The following is a 12187-nucleotide window of genomic DNA, read 5'->3' as shown; positions in this document are numbered from 1 at the left end:
ACTATCAGTTTGTGGCGTTGCCCTTTGGCCTCCCCTCTGCTCCTCGGGTCTTCACAAAGGTGTTGGCACAGGTCCTGGCGCTGTTGCGACAGCGGGGGATATCGGTCCTGGGTTACCTGGACAATCTGCTTCTCTGTGCGGAGTCTCCCACGGTGGTGGAAACAAATTTGGCAATCACCATGAGAACTCTGGAGGAGTTCGGTGGATTCTGAACCTTCAGAAGTCATCCCTGGTCCCTTCCATGAGACTGGACTATCTGGGCCTGACTTTGGACTCGTCCTCAGCCAGGGTGTTTCTTCCTCCAGAAAAACTCCAAAAACTCCAGACTGCAATTCAGCTGTTGCTGTCCAGCAAGTGGTCGTCCCTTCGGACTTGTATGAGAGTTCTGGGACTGATGGTGTCGTCCTTCGAGGTGGTCCCCTTCGCTCAATTCCACACGAGGATCCTCCAGAAGGAAATCCTTCTCAAATGGAACAAGAATCCAAGTTCCCTGGACAATCAGATCCAGCTGAGCCAGGTGACAAGGGAGTCCCTGATATGGTGGCTTCGGTCCCTGATGCTCAAGCAAGAAAAATCCTTCCTCCATGTATATTGGATAGTTGTCACCACTGGTGCCAGTCTGTCCGGGTGGGGACGAGTTCTCGGCAAGCTTTCTGCTCAAGGCGTCTGGTCCCTGGAAGAATCCAGGTTACCGATCAATATTCTGGAGCCGAGAGCTCTTAGGCTTTGCCTAGTACCTTCAGAGCTGTCCGGTGCGCATTCCATCGGGCAGTGCCACGGCCGTGGCTTATAGCAATCACCAAGGGGGCACCAGAAGTGTCCTTGCGGCCTTGGAGGTGGCAGGCATCCTTCGGTGGGCGGAACGCTTTGTTCCAGCTCTCTCCGCTGTTCACATTCCAGGAGTGGAAAATTGGCAGGCGGATTAACTCAGTCAACAGACCTTGGATGCAGGGGAATGGTCTCTCCATCCGGAGGTGTTCCAGCAGTTGTGCCTTCCTTGGGGCACTCCAGATGTAGATCTGTTGGCGTCTCGGATCAACAGGAAAGTGCAGAGGTCTGTGGCCTGCTCCCGGGACCCTCTGGCAGATGCTGCAGACACGCTGGTGGCCCCGTGGGGGTCTCAGTATCAGCTGGTGTATGCCTTTCCTCCTCTCAAGTTGCTGCCAAAACTTCTTCGCAGGATTGAGGCAGAAGGGATTCCAGTCATTCTTGTGGCTCCGGACTGGCCTCGCCGAGCTTGGTATGCTGACCAGGTCGCAGACGCTTCTTGGAGACTTTCTCTCAGGGAGGATCTACTATTTCAGGGGCCAATCTTCAATCCTGCTTTACGGTCGCTGGCTTTGATGGCTTGGCTGTTAAAAGCCAGGTGCTGAAGGCAGGGGTTTGTCTGCTACAGTAATTCCTACTCTGCTTAAAGTGAGCAAAGCGACTTCTATCGTCGTATGTGGAAGTCATATATTGTGTGGTGTGAGTTTCTTGGGGCTCCTCCTCGCTCTTACTCGGTGGCTCGGATCTTGGCTTTCCTTCAACGGGGAGTTGATCAAACGTTGGCTTTGAGTACTATCAAGGGTCAGGTCTCGGCCTTGGCAATCTTCTTCCAAAGGCCATTAGCCACCCATTTCCTGGTGCGTAACTTTTATCAAGGGGGTGCGACACTTGGTACCTCCGGTGCGATCTCTGTTGCCACCTTGGGACCTTAATTTGGTGCTGTCGGTTCTCCAGAAACCTCCTTTTGTAAATATTCGGGACATCATTCATAGTTACATAGTTCGTGAGGTTGAAAAAATACATCAATACATCCAGTTCAACCTATGATGTTTGTGTGTGTTTGCTGTTAACCGTACATTGTATACCCCTGTATGTTGTACATTGTATACCCCTGTATGTTGTACATTGTATACCCCTGTATGTTATACATTGTATACCCCTGTATGTTGTACATTGTATACCCCTGTATGTTGTACATTGTATACCCCTGTATGTTGTACATTGTATATCCCTGTATGTTGTACATTGTATATCCCTGTATGTTGTACATTGTATATCCCTGTATGTTGTACATTGTATACCCCTGTATGATGTATATTGTATACCCCTGTATGTTGTGGTCTTTAAGTTGCCCATCTAATCGTTTTTTGAAACTATCGATGCTCCCTGCTGATACGACTGCTTGTGGAAGAGAATTCCACATCTCCACTGCTCTGACATTAAAGAACCCCCTACGTACTTTAAGGTTAAACCGCCTTTCCTCTAGTTTTAGTGAGTGGCCACGTGTCTTATTGTATTTCCTTACTCTGAATAGTTTGTTCCTTATGCTAGGGTCGCCAGTACAGTATTTGTACATTGATATCAGATCCCCCCTCAATCGTCTCTTCTCCAGAGAGAATAGGTTCAGTGCTTGTAGTCTTTCCTCATAGCTGATGTCCTCCATTCCCCTAATTATTTTTGTTGCCCTTCTCTGGACTTTCTCCAGTTCCAGCACATCCTTCCTGAGGACCGGTGCCCAGAACTGGACAGCATACTCCAGATGTGGCCGGACCAGAGTCTTGTAGAGCGGGAGAATAATCTCTTTATTTCTGGAGTGAATCCCCTTTTTTATTCCCCTATTTACCTTATCGCAGAAGGTGGCCTTCTTGGTGGCTATTACTTCTGCGCGCAGGGTGTCGGAACTGGCAGCGTTGTCCTGTCGTTCTCCCTATATGGTGGTTCACAGGGATAAAGTGGTGCTTCGTCCGGATCAGTCCTTTCTTCCGAAGGTGGTTTCCGGTTTTCACTTAAATGAGGACATTGTGTTACCCGCTTTGTGTCCTAAGGAATTTGCACTGCATACACTGGATGTGGTGTGGCCAATCAGGGTGTACTTGGCGACTCTGAGTATTTTCGGAAGTCGGATTCGCTCTTTGTACTCACGGATGGACCATAGAAAGGGCTGCCTGCTTCTGCTGTGACTATTTCCAGATGGATCAGACAGATGGCTATGCTGGCTTATTCAATTAAGGGTCAGGTTCCTCCTTTCTCTGTTAAGGTGCATTCTACTCGGGCGCTTAGTGCTTCCTGGGCCTTCCGTCATCAGATATGTGTGCTTCAGGTGTGCAAGTCGGCTACCTGGTCGTCTGATCAAACCTTCACAAAGTTTTATAAGGTGGATGTGCTGCCATCTGCAGATGCCTCCTTTGGCTGCTGTTTGAGGGAGTTTTAGTCTCCTTTGGGGGTGTTTCCGTTTTTTCAGGTGGGTCTCATCTTGTTGTTCTGATGAGTCCTATGTTCTGATGAGTCCTATGTTCTGATGAGTCCTATGTTCTGATGAGTCCTATGTTCTGATGAGTCCTATGTTGGTCTGATGAGTCCTATGTTGCCTGGTTGGCTGTGGTTCAGCCTTGGGGAATTATTTTCTGCTGTTCCACCCCTCATTTTATGGCATTGCTTTGGGACGTCCCTATTGATATGAAGATCAGAGACTGCGTCCGACAATGATCGATAGAGAAAATTGGATTTTTTTTGTCCTTTTCTCTGAGTTCATTGGCGGACGCAGTCCCCGCCCCTCTATTTGAGTTGGTCGGTATTGTTTTCTCTGACACTGCTTTGTTACAAAACTGACATCCTATAGCAGAGAGGGGGAGTGTACCTCCTGGGACCGCCCATAGGCGTAGCCAGAACTTTTTTCTGCTTAGTGTCCTCCTCCTGTAGGAGGCAGTATAACCCTACTGATATGCATCAGAGACTGCGTCCGTCAACTTCAGAGAAAAGGATTTTACGGTAAGACAAAAATACAATTATATACATTGTTTTCAAAATTGTCGCTCTTTTTTTGTTCATAGCACAAAAAATAAAAATCGCATAGGTGATCAAATACCACCAAAAGAAAGCTCTGTTTGTGGGAAAAAAGACATCAATTGTATTTTTGTACAGCGTCGCACGACCGTGCAATTGTGAGTGAGCAAAGCAGTGCCGTATTGCAAAAAATGGCCTGGTCATTAAGGGGGTAAATCTTGTGGAGCTGAAGTGGTTAATGCCATTCTGCCGGGGTAAATGTGGATCCCAGATCTCTTTCCCAGTTGATCATATTAGAGGACTTGGGATGTTGGAGAGTGGACTGAGAGACCTTTTGGGTTTGGTAACATTTTTTGTAGATATTCCCAGGACTCTTTATGAAGCATTTGGTGGATATTTGGGGGGTTTGTGTGAAAATGGGGCCCTTGGATCTGGGGGTCAGTATATTCGGATATTTCAATATGTTGCACCGAAACCTTGGGAGCCCCCTCAGGGATGAAATGTTCCAGAGTTTGGATGGCAAAGTCCTCACGTCTTTCCCTAGACTCGGATGAAGATGATGATGATGGTGGGCAGATTGTCCCGGCTTCTATAGAGGGAAGTTCTGGATATGTAGGTGGAGCCTGTGTGAGTTTCTTCATCACCGTCTTCATTTTAAAGGGTATACAGAATGTATGATATATACAGAGTGTATGATATATATACAGAATGTATGATATATACAGAGTGTATGATATATACAGAATGTATGCTATATACAGAGTGTATGATATATATACAGAGTGTATGCTATATACAGAGTGTATGCTATATACAGAGTGTATGCTATATACAGAGTGTATGCTATATACAGAGTGTATGATATATACAGAGTGTATGCTATATACAGAGTGTATGCTATATACAGAGTGTATGCTATATACAGAGTGTATGCTATATACAGAGTGTATGATATATACAGAGTGTATGATATATATAGAGTGTATGCTATATACAGAGTGTATGCTATATACAGAGTGTATGATATATACAGAGTGTATGATATATACAGAGTGTATGATATATACAGAGTGTATGCTATATACAGAGTGTATGCTATATACAGAGTGTATGATATATATACAGAGTGTATGCTATATACAGAGTGTATGATATATACAGAATATAATATACAGAGTGTATGATATATACAGAGTGTATGATATATACAGAGTGTATGATATATACAGAGTGTATGATATATACAGAATATAATATACAGAGCATCCAGAAAGTTCTCACAGCTTCACTTCTTCCACATTTTATGTTACATCCTTATTCCAACATGGATTAAATTCATTATTTTCCTCAAAATTCTACAAACCCCTTCCCAATAATGACAACGTGAGAGAAGTTTGTTTGAAATCTTTGCAAATTTATTAAAAATAAAAAAGTAAACAATCCCATGTACATAAGTATTCACACCCTTTGCCATGTACATAAGTATTCACACCCTTTGCTCAATACTTTAGTGAAGCTCCTTTGGCACCAATTCCAGCCTCCAGTCTTTTTGAGTATGATGCTACAAGCTTGGCACTCCTATTTTTGGGCAGTTTCTCCCATTCTTCGTGGGTGGCGCTTGTAGAGGTGGAGTTGGGGTCGCCTGTAGAGTCGGAGTTGGGGGCACTTGTAGAGTCAGAGGCGGGGGCTCCTGTAGAATCGGAGGCGGGGGCGCTTGTAGAGTCGGAGATGGAGTCGCCTGTAGAGGCGGAGGCGGGGGCGCTTGTAGAGTCAGAGGTGGGGGCTTCTGTAGAGTGGGAGTTGGGATCACCTGTAGAGTGGGAGTTGGGGTCGCCTGTAGAGTGGGAGTTGGGGGCGCCTGTAGAGTGGGAGTTGGGGGCACCTGTAGAGTCGGAGGCGGGGGCACCTGTAGAGTGGGAGTTGGGGGCACCTGTAGAGTCGGAGTCGGGGGCACCTGTAGAGTCGGAGGCGGGGGCGCTTGTAGAGTCAGAGGCGGGGGCGCCTGTAGAGTGGGAGTTGGGGGCGCCTGTAGAGTGGGAGTTGGGGGCGCCTGTAGAGTGGGAGTTGGGGGCACCTGTAGAGTCGGAGGGGGGGGCACCTGTAGAGTCGGAGGTGGGGGCACTTGTAGAGTCGGAGGCGGGGGTGCCTGTAGAGTGGGAGTTGGGGGCGCCTGTAGAGGGGGAGTTGGCGGCCGCCTGTAGAGTGGGAGTTGGGGGCACTTGTAGAGTCGGAGGCGGGGCCGCCTGTAGAGTCGGAGGTGGGGGCGCTTGTAGAGTTGGAGGCAGGGGCGCCTGTAGAGTCGGAGGTGGGGGCGCTTGTAGTCAGCACATACTCACAGTGTTCAATTTTTGCCCAATAAGATCCCAGAACAGTTTGGACCGGTGCGGACGGTGGCGGAAGGAAAAGGGGACGTCGTGTTAATTGGCACCACAAGAAACTTTGTCCTTCAGGGCACATTATCTGGAGACTTCACCACCATTACCCAGGTAGGTGCCCATTACCTAGGTGCCCATTTCCCAGGTAGGTACCTATTACTCAGATAGGTGCCTGTAACGGAACCTCAGACCCACACTTCCGGCAGTATACGGCTTCCTCGCAGTCATGAACATAGATATCAAATCCCAGCCGCCGTCATACAAAACTAGCCTGAAAACTTAGCTTGTATACTGAAAACAACTAACTCCTTTATTAACACAAGTAGCAGACTTTTATACACTTGAGAAGCATGACAGTCACTACATGAACAATGACCTGGATATTTACATAAAAGCATCACATAATGAATAGATAACGAGGTACAGCTGACTCATGGCTAATCCCATCTAGACAAGGTTATCATTCACATGCTAATTAGCTCAGCGTACTTAAGGCTACATTCACACCTGAGCGTAGCGTTTTTCGCGCGTTTTTTACCGCAATTTTACCGCGATTTTTGCGGCGTTTTTTACCGCGATTTTACCGCGATTTTTACCGCGATTTTTGTGCAGGCGTTTTTAGATTCAATAGAGATCAATGGAAAACGCCTGTAATCTGCCCAAAAAGAAGCTCATGTACTTTTTAGAGCGTTGGGCGTTTTGTATACAGCTTCAAAACGCTCAGATGTGAACAGGGGCCATTGAAATGAATAGGATTTGTCTTGTTGGGCGTTTTGAGAGCTGATCCTAGAGCAGAAAAACGCCCCAAAAACGCCCCAAAACGCCTACATGTGAACGGAGCCTAAGTCAGCCTGGAAGCCCAGACTGCCGGCACCAAAAGTAAAACAGATACAAATACACATATTATAGTGTAAATACTGAGAACCCACAGTAAACAATAGATGATCAAATCAACATGATTTACAATCCATGGAAGACAGGTGTTTTGGCTGATGACATGCATCTGTTACAAGTCTGACCAACTGAAGCAGTCCAAACCATCAATTTATCTGTCACATAGTTTTTTCAGTCTCAGTGACGGCGAGTACCGTCACATATCTTCCCCCCAAAGGTAGACGAACCAGGTACCAGACCCCCAACTGGTCTGTGCCTGAGTTCGTCGGGTAACAAGTCCCAAAGAGTCAATCCATCATGGCAACTTCCTTGACAAAGTTCCACATAGCTTGTAAGTTTGTCCCGGCAAGGCGCATGGAGCTCTCATAGCCAATCAGTCTGTGGAAGTCTGGTTTGGGCCGGCCAGACTGGGCTTTTTGGTCACCCTGTGTCCCTAGAAGACACAGGGTGATTTAGACATAAGAAGTGCCTAGGGGGTTGAGAGAGGTATTTCCCAACCTCTCTAAGGTAAGCTGTGTTCCAAGGACCCCCCAACCAAAGTGACTACCGTCACATCTCTCTGCTTCTGGAAGGAGACTAACACAGAAGGGGACCCCAAATGGGTTGACTTTGAAGGTAGTCTGTAGTTCCAGCCCCCCAATGTCTATACCCACACAGTACCCCAAGCAAATTGTCCCAAAGGGAGCATTACTCACCCAACCAACCTCTGCCTCTCTCGCAGAACATACCCGCTGTAGGGAAGAAGCGTGGACTGGCCCTTCTCCCTGGAGTCCTTTCAGCTGCTGGGGAGAAGACTGGGTGGCTGGGCTCACTCCCTCGTGCTGTTGGGGATCTGGGCCGACTGCCCAGCATCCCTGGGGTATACAGATGGAGATTGTAGTCTCATCCACCTGCTCAGGAAATCCATCCTTTGTAAGTTGAGGGCAGAGGCCAGCAGCACTGCTCTGTTGCCAGCCCTTCTGCTGGGTTGGTGTCATCATTCTGGGATACACTCTGCTGCTGGGGAGTGACCGCCACCTTTTCACCCTGGGCCTCCAGAACTACCGCAGGTGTGGGGCAGAGGTCTTGGACCCTCTGTCCAGTTGTCAGCGCTTCTGCTGTAGAAGTTTCTTGTAACTCCACAGATTCTGCTGGCAGGAAATCCCAGGTCCCTGTCAGTGGTGTAGGAGAAAGGCCGGATGCCTCTTCTCTCAGGGAGGCTGAAGTTGCTGTTGGTGTTGGGTAGAGCTCAGTGATGTTAGGCCCTGATGCCAGCTGTTCTGCAGGGAAGTAAACGGTAAAGTCAGTGGCCTTGCACACATCTTCCTGGGTCACCAATTGTTGCAGGCAGAGGTCAGCAGCGCTATGCCTGGATGCCATTTCTTCTGCTGTAGGCTCACTGGGAGGTTCCTCCTCAACAGAAAGGTCTATTAAATCCCCAGCCTCCAGAATTGCTGAAAGTTCATGGCAGTGGCTGGTGGCACTTGGGCCCAGTGCCAACACTTTGGCGGGTGACTTATCATCCATATCATCCTCCGATGGAAAGTCAATTAAATCTGTGATCCGTGGTTGGGGAATGAAGATGGCTTCCTCTTCTCCCATACCTTTATCCAGTGGCTGGACAGACGCATTCCTCCATCCAAGCTCGTCCTGTGCAGAAACAGGTTCATCCAGGTGAGTCAGCACTTGCTGCATCTGCCATAAGACCTCCGCATCCAAGACCGTGGGTGCAGGTGAGCAAAGCACACTATTACTGTGCCACATTGCCGACTCTTCAGTCAGGATTTCTGGACTGTCAGCTGGTACTTCTGGATATTCCCAGGCAAGGGGAGCCCAGGCCCGGTGCTGAGCAGAGTCTAGCAGCCGTCTGTAGGCGATCTCCATCTCCCATTCCTGATTGGCCAGAAATTCCAAATCTTCCAGTGCCCAGTGCACGTCCAAGACATTCAGCATCTGTTCTCTGTATTCCAAGATTTTCTCTGAATGCCACTCCAAATCTCTCCCAAAGTCGGGGTCCTCAGACAGCCTCTCTAATAACAGCCCCAGGCCGCCGTAGCAAAAGCCTTCCGTTGGGCTGTCATCTGCTATCCATGGGCACACTTGGGTTACATACCAGCAGAGGGCTCTGTAGCTCTCATCCAACCGCATCTCCACCTGGACCAGCCTGCTTAACTCAGCTTTCCATTCCTTGTGCGGTTGTCCCCCCAAAAACACCATTCACACTTCGTACTGCGACCAGTACCTTTCCTGGAAGGAGGGGAGGAGTTTTCCCTGGTGTCGCTGCTCACGGGCTAGCGCTTCTTTCCAGAGTTCCCAGCGGATTACATCATGCCATCCTAGCAGGACCTTCTCTGAAACTGGTCCCCTGTGCTGAGGACCTTCTCTGACACCGGTCCCCTGTGCTGAGGACCTTCTCTGACACCGGTCCCCTGTGCTGTATCCGCATCTCTTGCAACCTCCTTCCGAATTCCTCTTCCATAGCGGCTGATATCTGTACCTCTCCTCTTCTGCTATCTGGACCTTGGATCCCGGTGGAGGTTTGGATGTCCCAGACTGCAGGAAGCATCCCACCGCTGCCACCAATGTAACGGAACCTCAGACCCACACTTCCGGCAGTATACGGCTTCCTCGCAGTCATGAACATAGATATCAAATCCCAACCGCAGTCATACAAAACTAGCCTGAAAACTTAGCTTGTATACTGAAAACAACTAACTCCTTTATTAAAACAAGTAGCAGACTTTTATACACTTGAGAAGCATGACAGTCACTACATGAACAATGACCTGGATATTTACATAAAACATCACATAATGAATAGATAACGAGGTACAGCTGACTCATGGCTAATCCCATCTAGACAAGGTTATCCTTCACATGCTAATTAGCTCAGCGTACTTAAGTCAGCCTGGAAGCCCAGACTGCCGGCACCAAAAGTAAAACAGATACAAATACACATATTATAGTGTAAATACTGAGAACCCACAGTAAACATTACCCAGGAAAGTGCCCATTACTCAGGTAGGTCCCCATTACTCAGGTAGGTGCCCATTACCCAGGTAGGTCCCCATTACTCAGGAAGGTCCCCATTACTCAGGAAGGTCCCCATTACTCAGATAGGTGCCCATTACTCAGGTAGGTGCCCATTACCCAGGTAGGTGCCCATTACCCAGGTAGGTCCCCATTACTCAGGAAGGTCCCCATTACTCAGGAAGGTCCCCATTACTCAGATAGGTGCCCATTACTCAGGTAGGTCCCCATTACTCAGGTAGGTGCCCATTACCCAGGTAGGTCCCCATTACTCAGGAAGGTCCCCATTACTCAGATAGGTGCCCATTACTCAGGTAGGTGCCCATTACCCAGGTAGGTGCCCATTACCCAGGTAGGTCCCCATTACTCAGGAAGGTCCCCATTACTCAGGAAGGTCCCCATTACTCAGATAGGTGCCCATTACTCAGGTAGTTCCCCATTACTCAGGTAGGTGCCCATTACCCAGGTAGGTCCCCATTACTCAGGAAGGTCCCCATTACTCAGGAAGGTCCCCATTACTCAGGTAGATGCCCATTACCCAGGTAGGTGCCCATTACCCAGGTAGGTCCCCATTACTCAGATAGGTGCCCATTACTCAGGTAGATGCCCATTACCCAGATAGGTGCCCATTACTCAGGTAGGTCCCCATTACTCAGATAGGTGCCCATTACTCAGGTAGGTGCCCATTACCCAGGTAGGTGCCCATTACCCAGGTAGGTCCCCATTACTCAGGAAGGTCCCCATTACTCAGGAAGGTCCCCATTACTCAGATAGGTGCCCATTACTCAGGTAGGTCCCCATTACTCAGGTAGGTGCCCATTACCCAGGTAGGTCCCCATTACTCAGGAAGGTCCCCATTACTCAGATAGGTGCCCATTACTCAGGTAGGTGCCCATTACCCAGGTAGGTGCCCATTACCCAGGTAGGTCCCCATTACTCAGGAAGGTCCCCATTACTCAGGAAGGTCCCCATTACTCAGATAGGTGCCCATTACTCAGGTAGGTCCCCATTACTCAGGTAGGTGCCCATTACCCAGGTAGGTCCCCATTACTCAGGAAGGTCCCCATTACTCAGGAAGGTCCCCATTACTCAGGTAGATGCCCATTACCCAGGTAGGTGCCCATTACCCAGGTAGGTCCCCATTACTCAGGCAGATGCCCATTACCCAGGTAGGTCCACATTACTCAGGTAGGTGCCCATTACCCAGGTAGGTGCCCATTACCCAGGTAGGTCTCATTACTCAGGTAGGTCCCCATTACTCAGGCAGATGCCCATTACCCAGGTAGGTGTCCATTACTCAGGTAGGTCCCCATTACCCAGGTAGGTCTCATTACTCAGGTAGGTCCCCATTACCCAGGCAGGTGCCCATTACTCAGGAAGGTCCACATTACTCAGGTAGGTGCCCATTACTCAGGTAGGTCCCCATTACTCAGGTAGGTGCCCATTACTCAGGTAGGTCCCCATTACTCAGATAGGTGCCCATTACTCAGATAGGTGCCCATTACTCAGGTAGATGCCCATTACTCAGGTAGGTCCCCATTACCCAGGCAGGTGCCCATTACTCAGGTAGGTCCCCATTACTCAGGTAGGTGCCCATTACTCAGGTAGGTGCCCATTACTCAGGTAGATGCCCATTACTCAGGTAGGTCCCCATTACTCAGGTAGGTGCCCATTACGCAGGTAGATGCCCATTACTCAGGTAGGCCCCCATTACTCAGGCAGGTGCCCATTACTCAGGTAGGTCCCCATTACTGAGGTAGGTCCCCATTACTCAAGTAGGTGCCCATTACTCAGGTAGATGCCCATTACTCAGATAGGTGCCCATTACTCAGGTAGATGCCCGTTACTCAGGTAGGTCCCCATTACTCAGATAGGTGCCCATTACTCAGGTAGATGCCCATTACTCAGGTAGGTCCCCATTACCCAGGCAGGTGCCCATTACTCAGGTAGGTCCCCATTACTCAGGTAGGTGCCCATTACTCAGGTAGATGCCCATTACTCAGGTAGGTCCCCATTACCCAGGCAGGTGCCCATTACTCAGGTAGGTCCCCATTACTCAGGTAGGTGCCCATTACTCAGGTAGGTCCCCATTATTCAGGTAGGTCCCCATTACTCAGGTAGGTGCCCATTACTCAGGT

At 49.0% G+C, this 12187-nt stretch overlaps 2 protein-coding genes across 9 annotated transcripts in view; one reads left to right on the top strand and one right to left on the bottom strand.

The window, feature by feature from the left end:
* Window positions 1-12187, top strand: part of EML1 (EMAP like 1) — a 354659-nt gene that overhangs the window by 308732 nt on the left and 33740 nt on the right. For all 8 annotated transcript variants that reach the window (XM_082275525.1, XM_082275529.1, XM_082275528.1 and 5 more), the window contains one exon: window positions 6132-6257. In XM_082275525.1, the coding sequence (XP_082131651.1) occupies window positions 6132-6257 (126 nt within the window). The remainder of the gene's footprint in view (window positions 1-6131; window positions 6258-12187) is intronic.
* LOC309569631 (uncharacterized protein) lies at window positions 7927-9604 on the bottom strand. The gene is made up of 2 exons (XM_082275531.1): window positions 9430-9604; window positions 7927-9365 (listed from the first exon to the last, which is right to left on the bottom strand). Exon 2 carries the CDS (start codon window positions 9234-9236, stop codon window positions 7935-7937), a length of 1302 nt encoding a protein of 433 aa, XP_082131657.1. The 5' UTR covers window positions 9237-9365; window positions 9430-9604; the 3' UTR covers window positions 7927-7934.

Source organism: Pelophylax lessonae (genome assembly GCF_965119305.1).
Source record: "Pelophylax lessonae genome assembly, chromosome: 13".
Lineage (NCBI taxonomy): Eukaryota > Metazoa > Chordata > Amphibia > Anura > Ranidae > Pelophylax > Pelophylax lessonae.
The sequence above is the reverse complement of the archived record's forward strand: the minus strand, read 5'-3'. Positions and strand labels throughout refer to the sequence as shown.